This window comes from Apaloderma vittatum, unplaced genomic scaffold, assembly GCF_000703405.1.
Source record: "Apaloderma vittatum isolate BGI_N311 unplaced genomic scaffold, ASM70340v1 scaffold22006, whole genome shotgun sequence".
Taxonomy (NCBI): domain Eukaryota; kingdom Metazoa; phylum Chordata; class Aves; order Trogoniformes; family Trogonidae; genus Apaloderma; species Apaloderma vittatum.
The window spans coordinates 23873-36936 of record NW_009721529.1 but is presented as its reverse complement, the minus strand read 5'-3'; the positions used below and the strand labels follow the sequence as shown (position 1 = coordinate 36936).

Genomic DNA, 13064 nt, shown 5'->3' with positions numbered 1-13064 from the left:
GTAGACAGTAGCCGGTACTCTCAGAGTATTTAGCTTTATATTTACCCTGTTGTAGTCTGGATTTATAAACTGCCCACATACACACCCTGAAGTGCAGCACACTGCACTACCCTGGAGCTTTGGCACCAGCCCATTACTGTAATATACGACAGTAGAGAATTTCTTGAAGATGAGGAAAATACTGCTTTCTCTGACAACTAAAGGGAGAGAGTGAGTTTATGATCTGGAGGCCTTTGAACAACACATTGTATATCTTAGAGTACAAAGAACAATATTGCTCAGAACCAATTAAAAATACACAGCAAGCAAGTAACGATCTTTCTTTTTATTTGAATAAAACCATAACTTACAGATAAACACCACAAACCTTCTTGATTCAACCTAATTTGTTTCCATCTGGAAACACTGTAAATAAATTAGACTAACAAATAATGTCTTAGTCACAAGGAACATTTATGTTATGTGATTTTCCACTGCATTACAACTTAATACAAAACTAAAAAAAATAAGACACTATTTACAAAATATATTACTTTGTTTGCAAAACTATTAGCTAATTTAGATTTTAAGTTATACGACAAATTCTATAGTTCAGTCACACTTTACAAACAGTTAAAAGATAAACCTACTCTGAATACAAAATGGTATCTTCTCATGATCCAACTACGCCAATTCATAGTACTTCCCAGAATCTGGATCAAAGTAACAGTTCAGACATGGATCATACAAAAGAGTCAAAATTTCATCTTCTTCAGTGCTGAGGTCATCTTCACCTGTGTCAGATGGGAAAAGTAAGAATAAATCACTTTTATTTACTTAGACAATAACATGGAAATATCTTTTGTCACGTGACAGAATTTTTCTTTAAAGTGTATATCTTTTGACTTCTGAATTGTTACCTTCAGATAATAAAAATTCACATTTTTATTGTATTTCTGAAGACTCGTATTTAGTTGGGGTGAAATGATATCAGTCACAGTTTCCTTAACAACTGGACTTTACAGTAAAGTCCAATGGAGAAGTTAACCTTTACTCATAGTGGTTCAAGGTATTCCTAAGTGATATTTTTCTTAAAGACATTCTTAAAATACATTTTATAATGAACAAAGATAGTGTATATCAGAATGAAAGAATTTCAAGATCTGGTATCCAATATGTCACCTAAATGTCTAGTATAGGTAGATCAGTACAAAAGGACTTTCAGTATCAGAGAGGAAATAAGAGTCTTTCAGACAATAAAAATGTTAATCTAGGTTGTCTGAAGTTATGTAAAAGGCAAGAATGTTTTCAGGTAACAGAAATTAATCCTTAGCCTAAAGCACACTGATAAAGCCACATAGACTTTTATTACAGAAGCTTTATATATTGTAGCTCCTTTTCAAAACCTGTCTGTCTTTCACATGAGCTAAATTTAAGTCATACGACCTCTAGCTTTTGAACGGGAAATAATTCACAGTTGAACGTAATTTGTATCTTGGATTTCATCAGAAATGTTCATCTCCTCCTCGGACTGCTAATACGAACTGAATGCTTTGTATGCCCTAACACTTCATAATAAGTAATGGCCTGTTATGCTAACAGCAGCAGTTTCGCAATGCTCAGGATCTATTTACAGCCAGGATCACACGACGATATGTAGGTTACATTATCTAGAGACCAGAAAGTAGGTTGATGCATTTAATGAATACAGAAGAGGTACGTACTTTATCGTTTCAAAAGAAATCTAATTTTTTTCCTCAGTAGCATTAACAAATGCCATCAGAAAGAAACTGTCTTTTACTGTAGCCAAAGGTAAAAAGGTAAAGCTAAATTGTTGTCCTCCCTGCTGTGGGTACTTCATCAGGCCCAGTAAGCTAAATGAGGTTAACTGAGAGATTTTGTTTGGATGGCTCTTGGGAAAAATTACGCAGCGCAGGAAGAAGGCATAAAACTGAAAGTCTTTTTCTACCCTTCCTATCATAGTATACAAGCAAATGGTATTCATGCCTCATTCCCTCACATAGCCTTACATTTCCACCTGAAACCATGTTGTTATTTCCACTGAGTTCTTTCTTATATTATTTTGCTTTTCCCTTCCTATGATTCTCTTCAAGACGATTCTCTTCTCTAAGCTTAAATCTCCTTCCCTCTTTACCTTAGAAGTGGCCTCTCAATATACTCTTCCTGGTTTGATTTAGAATAAGAAATTCTTCAGACTCATCAGGGGTATACCTCTTTCTCTGTATGCCCTGAATTCGTACCAAATCAGAATTAGATTGCATCCAGGACTAGCTGGATTTATACCTCTATAGCAGTAATTCCCCACATGTATTTTCATGCGAGCAAGAAGATAACTTAGTTTTTCAGAAGTATGTTGTTTTTAAAACTAAGCTTCTTTCATTTAGCATCTCACAATATCTGCAAATACATTTTAAAGTATTCCTAGATGTTGCAACAGTTTTCCAATGGAAGCATGGAGATATCCACCCTGTTTCCCAAGACAATCTTTAAGAAAAAAGGGGATTTGAAGAAAACAAGGTATTTGTTTTATTCTACTCTTGCTGACTTTCTAGTTTCAGCTAAGTTCTTTGCCATTCACTAAGCAAACATCATTAATAAACTAAAATCTGCAACACTTTAGGTGATGACAACAGTCTTTACTCAGGATATCATGCTGAGATTTCACTTAAGACTAAGTTACACATAAGTGTAACTGTGCTTCTGAATAAGCATGTTTAGTCTTTGCATTCTTTCTTTCATAGGTTTGCCATGCTCACCAGCATAAATTTCTTATTCTAAAAGATAAAAGGCATTTTTAATGAGCTAATCTGTATTGAGCCAGAATATTAGGAAAACTGCAACTGCCTAAGTTATTCTTCTATCAGAGGCAAGGAAAAATCTGCTAGCTTGAGCTGAGAATAATAAACATGAGAACTTGGAACTAAAATGTAGCACTACAGGAAACTACAAAAAGGCAGCACGAGCACTACAGAAACAGCATTTAGAAATGTCTTTCTCCCCAGGTACTTTTCATTGTCTTCATGAACTCCTACCTGGAATACTCTGATTTGTTGAAGATTTAGTGTGCTCTTCCAGTTGTTGGCTTCCAGGAATGATGGGGGGACTGAAAACGTTCGACCAGTCCCTGAAAAATACAAATGAAAATATCACTCATAAAGCACAGGTTTTGTTCCTATTTGTTCTAATTCTTTAAGTAAAAAAAAAGAAATCAAAGGAAACTGCAGGTTGTTGAACATGATGAAACAAAATCAAGCTGGATTTTATTACTATAAAAATAAACTTTACAGTTAATACAATTCTTAGATGCTAAAGTTTTCTTCATTACTTCGCCTTTTCAGCTGTTCTGCTCGCACTAAAATCTGTGTTTTAAGCCAGGTTTGCTTTGCAGATTTCAGCTGGTATTGCTCTCTCAGCAAAAAGTGTGATCCATAAGCCACAGAGCTACACTTTGAAAACCTGTGGGACTCAGGAGAGGCTTTTTCCGAGGAATAAAGACTCGGGATGAACAATCCGTGTTTGGTGAGGAACTATGGGGGGTCAATATGATTAAAAATCCTTAGCCCAAGGTAAAAGGCTTAAAGACAATCACAAGAGATGTGCCTGGTTACGAGTGACTCGGCACTACCTGGAGCCCCTGTCTCGGTGACACAGCAAGAGGCTGATCACTCACAGGCTGGGTGGTGAGCTGGAGCTGAGCTTAGACCAACAGCGTGACACCAACTCAGTGCTCGTGAACAGCAGGACATCTGATTTGTACTAAAGAACTTAATCTTTCCAGTTTAATTTAACTTTAAAATTTTTCAATCAAGGGATGGAATTAGTAATCAGAGCTAAGAATAATATGCTAACCGTTTTCTAGTGGTTTTAAGGAGGAAACATTGAGTCAGGATGCTATTTTTGATAGTACTGTTGACATTTGTTAGGTAAATACATTATAAACAAGTGTTTATAATATTTTTTATTTTTATGTTATATGTTATAAAAAACTGTTATTGAGCATAAGATGATTTAAGTAACTGGCAAGACTATACAGAGCATACTTCTCATCACAGCTGCCACATATCAATTTTGCTTCTGCACAGAAAAAATTTTGATGGGGTCTTTATCACAGAGGAGGGAGTATGGCCCTTCTTCACCTGTTCAATTCAATAGGCAATTTACATCTCTCCTGAACACTACTTTGTGATAGCTTTTAAAAATGTTTTTTATGTTACCATACATCACGCAAAGTTCAATGTTCATGTCACATACACCACTTTATGATACACTGTCTCTGACTGTTACAGCTCAAAGAAAACAGAACCTTTTTATTGTTATTGTAACGCTTTTTATTGCAAACTGAACTGCAGATTTTGTCACTGAAAAAGTCACTCATGTTATACTATCAGAGAGAGAACCCATCTAAGTCACAAGGTTAAGACATTTCTTGTGCAGGTGACTATGTGTTGTAATTCTTTTCAAATACGAAACTAATCTCTGTACACTGTGCATAGGTGACGTGTCATTAAGCTCCCATCTCTCCTCTTCAACAGTAAAGAGCTTTTTAACACATTAAAGCTTCCATGTAACCATTAACTGGACTATTCAAATTGCAAGCTATAACTTGAACACAGAATCTGAGGGACTTGAGTAAATCACCTCTTTGACAGAACCAGATTCATCTTCTTTGACCAATCTACTTCACTGCAAGACAAAGGGAATTGAAGGGAAAAGGGGTCTTTAAATTTCTTTGTTTGCTTCGCACTGACAGGAACAACACAGCTCTACAGAATAAATGAAACTTGGTTTGGAGTTCATTCAAGTTATGTCTGGCCATGGCTGTTTCCACAGCTGGCACAAAAGCATTCTGCATGCCAATGTGCTAGAGGCCAGGGAGGTTTGCCGGAGCTCTAAAGGTAGCTTCAACATCCACAGCTTCATCTAGAAGGGAGGAATTTTTCCAGAGCTTGACAGATCTCTTTACACTGTCAGATTGTAATTGTCTCATCTCAACTGTCCAACACCAAGCAAACAGGTAATGTACTTCTGCTGTTTGAAAAGCCATGCTGACCTCATGTAAGATTTGTTTCTGACAGGGAAATCTGGTAAGGCTCAGTCATGTGTTAGAATTGCTAAAATATGCCAATTGCCTTTTTTTTTTGTTTGTTTTGTTCGTTTTTCTGCTACTTCTGGACTAGTTATTGATTCCACATCATCTCCTGTTGGCATGTATACATAATCTGGGGTGAATCAGGGGACAAACACCTATCTGCTTGCAGTCAAAAAGGAAAAAACTAATTTTCTGCCTCAGGAAACAGAACTGCTGGTGTAGAAATCCAGCAAATTTAAAGGAAGAGGTATTGAATTTTCCATCATTTCAATATGTAAAAATCATACTTCACAATTTTTTTACACCATCATATTATTTTCCCATATATGGCCAACTTCACAACCAATCCTTCCTCTCTTCTGCTGTTCAGCTAATGCCAGTGAGAACTGGTACAACTAATCCACGCAGCAATATGCTTGCCTAGACATCTCATTACTAGCTCTCTGTCACTGCTCACCATATTTGCACTCCCTGAATACAGCCAAGCACTCCAAAGCTTCACAAGTTTTTAGGAATAACAGTTAAATTCACGCTACAATATCATACAATTGCACTGAAACACAATGTCATCAATGGAAATCTCTCAGGGAAACTGTGGCAATTTCAGAGAAGGTAAGGAAGAACTACTAATGCTAATCTCCATCTCCAAGAGACAATTCATTTAGAGAACAAGGGTCAAGGCAATCATATGTCATTAAACCAGTATTTCTTTTAAATTAATAGTTCTTATTACTCAGGAAATTTATGAATTTTAGTTGGAAGTCTCATCTCTGGAAGGCACTCCTGAAAGATCAAGTGTGAGAAATCAGACAGGATGATTTGCGAGTAGCTGGATGATTTTGTCTTACATTCATTGGGGTCAATTCTCATGTAAAGGAATTGTTCAGTTTCATCTTTATTTTGATGCATCTGGTTCAGTAGATGAATTGTTATTTTCTCTAGGAAGGGCAAGTGTAAGATCTAGGGATTTTGATGGTTCTAAAGGGAGGCAAAGGAGTTTTGATTTATAAGAGGCAACAGAGATGTATCGGCAAGTTTAATATTTCCTATTAAGACAGTCTAGATTTAGTTCATGTTTTTTTCTCTCAATGTCTACAAAATCGAATAGTTTTACTATTCAAATCCTTCCCACCAAGACAAGCAACCAAAAAACTATAGTATTATGGATTTATTGTTGACTTAATATTACTTTTCAGGTTGAAATATTTTACACTCTACATTATAAAGTGATTCAGTACTTTCACAAGTTAGCAATGTCTGAACCAACTCTTGCTAAAATACTGAAAAAATTGTAAAAAAACATCTCGTGTGCTGAAATCTTGGCTAAGTTGCAGCAGAGAGTAAACAGTGGCAGTTGATGATACAACGTCTGAGAAGTGAGTTTACATTAGTAATTCTGGTAGATGCTATATAGTAGCAGTCAAGACAAGAATTTTTTGCAATGAATTCTGCAGCTGCTTTTAGGAAGCAACTAAAGCATGTGTGTGTGAGACAGAGTTAATTAAAAAAAATCCTGAAAAATGTTTAGATCTTGCCTAAAAGTAGATCTCAGCATGGAGAAAACTGGCAATATTCTGAGAAATGCAGACTGTGACCTGTGGTCTCATTTTTTGTGTTTTTATTCTGACTGACTAAAGAATATTTTTTGAGGGAACTTCTTTAAGAAGCTAGTTTATCTCTTTAAAACAGAAAAGCTAATCACACATTTTGACTAATTAAAGATACTCCATTTATGCTATCAATGCCTCCAGCTGTAATCGATAGACTCAATGTGGAATAAACTATCTAGACCTTTCTTGATGACAATGTGGAATACTAAATACTGTTTTTTGACATTGTGAGTTGCACTGTGTGAAGGCTCAGAGTAGCTTCCACACTCATTCAAAGTTTCCTGCACCTTTAATGCTTGCTCTGAAATCCCTCATTATACTGAAAGATATTCTCCATGCCAAGATACAATAAAAAAACACTATATGATCTTGTTATATTAGGGTCTTCTCTTAAAAGAATACTTTAAAAAATAGTTGTCAAATATTGAAATATCACATGATAGCTGAACTATGATGGGAAGTTTTGGACTTATGAACATAATTTTCCAATGATAACGTATCAAAATTTTTACCATCAACAGAAATCTGAAGAATCAGAAGGTTTGATTTAATTCTTAATACCTTTAAAAAAATCTTAAAATTATTATCTTTGATACTTGGATTTTTTACAGGTATTTTTGCATTTTAGTCTAAATTATTGATTGGACTGAGAAAAAGGCAAATCACTCATTATAAAGATTTTTAACATTGAGATGAATTGAGATGGCATACTTCACTGCATTTCTTTTGGATCAGACTTAATTTGTATTAGTAAAATCAATTTAATCCATATTATTAACAAAATTAAAATGTTTCAAAGTTTTAGTATGGTTTTGCCCAACAATCTATAGAGGAATTAAAAGGAATATTCAACTTATTCTGTGAGTGTAGCAGTATACTTAAAAAATGCAGGGCAAGGGCTACGATATACCAAATCAGGGAATGGAAATACAGTATCAGTTTTGTATCATCAAAACCACATTAAATGGACAAACTACTAAGCATCTGAAGAATATAATAAACCAAGAACACAAAAGATGATATTTGACTGCAGAAACTACTTAGTAAATCTTTATGAATACGAGAGATCTTGCTTGTACCTGAGTGATAATAAGAGAAGCAAATTTGCTGAATTATTTTTTACAATGGATAAACTGACTAAAACTCTGAGGAAGGCCAGAGAATGCCAATAAACCTTACCATGATTCACTGAATGCAAAGTGCCAGCTCGTACCAAAAGTGTGGTGCAGTATAGCCTAAATATTCAACTCAGCTAAGATGAAGACCTATTTTTCCCCTTTGCTTGGATTTTTAATTATAGCTATTTAAGAGAGGTTGTTTGAGAATAAATCAGTTCTTAGATAAATCAATAGAAAGTCACCCAGCTTTGTCAGACCCCTCACCTATTCCCCGCTACGTCTTTTTTAGAGCATGCATTACGTGTTAGGTTCTCCTAGATTAGCAGATCTGTAAATACTTGAAAACTATGGGTTCTGCTTTGTAATATTTTAATGATGTATGCATAACAGGAGATGCTTTTTTTAATAGAATTATTTCCATAGAAATAAACTTTTAAATAATAGTTTCGGTAGTGAATCAAGGACTTACGTAGGCTACTAATAATATGATTTGGTTGTGTTATGTATAAAAAGCAAACATATTATTTAAAAAGTTGAAATAAAATTACAGATCCTGCCACTACAAATGTATGTAATAAATGTGAAGTCATCTGAGCCTTAACTTGTCCATTTTTCCATCTAAAGTGTTTTGAACGCTTTCAGGTTTTGAACATTCTTACAGTTTTTACATAAATATGTAATAAACCAAGAAACATTCAATGTGAATTGATATGTCAATAACTTTCAGTGCTACTCAGCTCTAGGTGGGAAAAACAGTATCTTTAATATGGAAAACTGAGTAAACATACAGAAGAAAAAGAAGATATACTACCAAAAAGAACATAAGAGTACACTTACACATGCAAATCAAGGATTTTTAAAACAAGGTTTTAATAAAAATCTTGAAAAATAACATAAATATACATGTCCATATGACTTTGTATGAATTGAAATCTCCATTTTAAAGATTACCTTTAAATACTTTTTTAAGGTAATCATTGATAATCAAAAAAATGCAGGCCATGAGTTACATTGTATTATTCTCCTGGAGTGCTATTGGAGTTTCAAAATATCATTAAATCAGCACAAACCAACACTTATTTCCTGCACATTTTTCACAGTGAGCTGCATTCTGACTATGAGTGATCTGTTAATATGTTCTTTGCCTCACAATCCGTCAAAGTGACGGATTCATTCCATCCCTAATACATAATATCTTCATCTACTGTATGCCTTACTGGAATTTTCTTTCTTTGCTAGTACTAAGATTTAGAAATCACAAACATATTTACAGAACAACTTTTTCCTTCCTCCAAACCACTTCAGCAAGTCCAGCCAGCCAAATACCATATTTCTAAGGGAGGCAGAGAGACGTCCTCAAATATAAATTATTTAATTTGCAATGAATCAGTAACTAAAAAAGAGAGCAAAAAAGTACAAGTGCAACTCTGCATGGAAGACTTGAATCTGCTCTTAAATTGTTAAATCTGTAAATGAAATGACTTATGGGTGCTAGAGTAGATGCAAGGATAACAAAGGAGGTGTGAATTCTACTTATTAAACAAGATATTTAAACAGTTTAAGTGCTATTACAAGTGTGCACAATATAATCACAGTGAGTGGAATGAGCTAAAAGTTTGACCTGTTAATGCTATTCCATTTTTCTTTCATTATCAGAGTTCAAATGATAAATTTGTGTGGATTATTAAAAACATACACAGTCATGTACATCAGTCTAAAAATATGAACGACCTTAATTTTGAGGTTTAACAGCTTAGTAATTAATACACTGTGCTATTTGGTCAATGTTTTATAATTAAATACATGAAGCTTCTATTATAACTTCTATTAAATGACAGTAACATTGGAATTTACTTAAAGACTAAAGCTCTAGTTCATCACCATGTTACCTTGCTGGCTAGATTATAGTCTTGATATTCACTAAATATAAATTACACTAGTAGAGAAAACCAGTGTTTTACCACCTAATTTAAGTAAAGCACTTGCCTTTTCTTTGCTAGTTTTTATTTGTATAAGATATATAAAATGAAAGTAATGAATTTGCAAGGGTGTGTTAAAATTCCTTCATATTTATCTAATCTTAGGCAAGTAAATTTTGATAACGACACCAGATATTCATTGATCAACGAATCAAATGGATTTCCACATTTAATGAGAGAAAGGGAGGGGTGAGCCTTTGTGTCCTGGGAAACCCCGACAGTTTTGCTCTGTAAGAAAATGGCATGTTCATATCGGATGTCAGTCAAGGAGCTTGATTCGTTTGTATTTCTCTAAGCTCCAGTTCAGGAGGATGGAGAAAAAACCCAAACACCTCCACAGATGAGGGGCTGTTAGTGGTAGTAAGCTTCTTCTCTGCAGAAAAAGGAACACCACAACTGGTACAAATCCATTTGGAAGCTTGCCTGCCTTGTGAACTACCCTAAACCCCACGGCTCTAGGAGTTGTCAGAAGCTGCACTCAGACCTTAGATGCCAGCTTGTGGCTGGACTGGTGTCTTATCACGCACTGGAGGTGCCCTGAGAGAAAACGTGCTGGTAAAGGGCTGCAGCAAGCGGTCAGCTGGAGAGATTGCAACACTCTGCCAACAGGGAGTCCTGGACTTACAAGGTGACACCTATCTCTTCCTTTCAGTCTAAGATCTTAGAGGCACGTAACATCTTTTACTGCCTATTCGCCATCTTTACATATAAGCACACTCAGACAACTCAGTCTGAACAGCCCAGGAATATTTAGAAAAAAGGTCGTACCAACAAAAATTATTCCCAGTAAGACCTGAAATTACAAAAAAACCCAAACAAACACCCCAGAACCCTACATTATATTAACATAGATGCAACAGCATGTTTGAAAGCGTTTGCCATGTTTTATATTCAAACCCTTAGTGTATATGCTGCCACATTTTCATGTTCACAGATTCCTGTACAAGGGAAAGCCATTTTTTGATTATTTTAACAAGCTTTTACGTGTTAGGCACTCGGTTCTCAACAACCTTTCCGCAGCTAAGCTTTTTACCATCATGATTAAAAAATGTAGCCTTTTCAATTAGATGTTTCCTGAGTCACTTGCTTCTTTTGTCATGTTCTTTTTCATGCATATTATAGCCCGACAAATGCAGCGGAACTTCACTAATTCAGATTAACGACTGGAAGACCCACTGCAAATTACTCTGGTTTGTGGATTAGTAAAGTAACTGAACAAGTACAACGAAAAACCAAAGCACATTTTGTGACACATTGCTCTTGTTCACTTATTTTGACAACTGTTGTGTAATTTTATAATACTTCATAATGTAATATTGTCTATTGTACAGAAGTAATGGAATTGTATGACTTTGATGTTGTAATGATTCATAAAAATAAATATGCCTCTTTGTTTGCAAAACTTAATCTTTAAATGTGCTTCTTTAAGTTACATTGCTTGGAAATACGGGAGAAAAAGACTTTCTGTGTCTGCATTTCACAGAATGTGCTTTGGAGAAATTCTGGTGTAGTGTTACTGTTATAGCCACAATCCTTCTTTTACTGCACCATTTTGTAGGCGAGTTCAATCTTACTGAATCTCTCAGCAGCACAACACCACAGGCATCAGCTATTGGAATGTTTAGTTTTCATCTGGGATGGCTGAGAGTACTTGAAGGGTAGTCTCAAAGTTGAACTTACTTTTAATACTTGAGAGTTTGCAGTGGATGTGGTTTTGTGCTGGAATCCCTGATGCGTTATGCAAATTTCAGGTGCCATGATAATGGCAATATTTATGGCAACAATAGGTTCTAAAAACAGACCTCTCTAGCAGAAACTTTTAAAGAAAGTGAAAGAAATAATCTACTTCCTAACATCAATAGAGTGGTCAGAGTTATGCCTAGAAAGAGATGTTCACTATATTTAACTAATGCATCAGAATTTTGCCAATAATCAAGTTTGAAAAGGAGTAAAAAAAATATTCAAAGGAACATGTGAAGCACTGTGCATGCATATCATTACAAAAATAAGAAAATCATACTGTTTGACAGAGTAGCAATTAAGGATACAAGTTTTGCTCTGCTCTTTTTTTAAGGTAAACCCTACAACTTTTTCTGAAAAGTTTATAGTTACTGCCTTCAACTATGTTAATCTCCATGTCAATGACACATTGCACCTGTGATGATAAATCTGAAATCTATAACATTTATCATAACTGAAAAGATAACTTTACCAAAAAAGAGAAGAAAATGTTACTAACTTTTTGGGATTGTGGTTTTTTGTGTTTTTTTTTCCCCCCTGACTGTACAGGGAAGAATGATGACCTCCCAATCAGCTTAATGTAACGTGTAGGTTACAATGATAAGACAGCTTGCTTTAGTCAGCCTGCACCAAGCCCATGTGAAGGGAGGTCAGTAACTATTAATCATTTGTCAAAGACTGTGGGACCTTGTCAGCCAATTACAGATACAAGGAACTTTATATTACATCCACAAGTGGCAAAGCTACAAAGGACTTACACCACAGCACAGTGGTGACACTTTTTATAGGTAAAACATAAATCTAGACAAAGCACTGGCCTGAACTGCATCATATTTTCATTTAGTAACTTTTAGTAAACACTTCATAACACCATTGTTTCTTCTGAAAATGTTCAGGACCTCATATGCTCCTTAGCTTTAAGAGGTTTCTTTGTTACTCACAACCAACCAACAGAATCTAATTTAAACACAAAAAATTCCCACTGAAGAAGCGACTTGCACCTACAGAGTGCGCAAATCTAGCTTATTTTACAAGTTAGCTACTGGACTGCCTTGAAGTTGGTCCTGAATCTTACCACTTCAGAGCAACTGCAACATTCACTTTTCACAGCAAAGTCTATGGGGGGGATAACAGTGTCCACGGATGCAGGTCAGAGGGCCATGGAGAATAAGACATTGAAAAGGGTAGATGGGAGCTTGATAAAATGACATCTCATTGCTTCTTCAGATTCTTGATTCTTGCTGGATTTTTCTGGCTGACAATCCACATCAGCTACAGATGGATCTCAGTATCAGCAGGAATTATTTAGTCTGAGAGCACTGATCAGTGCACTTTCTCATAAAATGATGTCTGTGTTTTATGGCTTATATTCCTGGCTATAGTTCAAATCAGGCAGACATTTACCAGCATCAAACCTCTGTGCTCACAATTCATTATGCGTACACTTTTTTTTTAACATGCAGAGTTAAATGGCTGGGTAGAACCTAACTGAGAATATGTCTGTGTACATTTTGCATGAAGTTACTTC

General features: G+C 35.3%; 1 protein-coding gene across 1 annotated transcript in view; it reads right to left on the bottom strand.

Moving 5' to 3' along the window:
- Nucleotides 1-663: 663 nt before the first annotated feature.
- The window catches only part of LOC104268705 (chromosome unknown open reading frame, human C3orf67), a gene marked incomplete at its 5' end in the record, with an annotated part of 35714 nt that continues 23313 nt past the window's right edge, over nt 664-13064 (bottom strand). The window contains 2 exons of the mRNA XM_009871432.1: nt 664-773; nt 3033-3124. Coding sequence (XP_009869734.1) covers nt 664-773; nt 3033-3124 — 202 coding nt within the window. The remainder of the gene's footprint in view (nt 774-3032; nt 3125-13064) is intronic.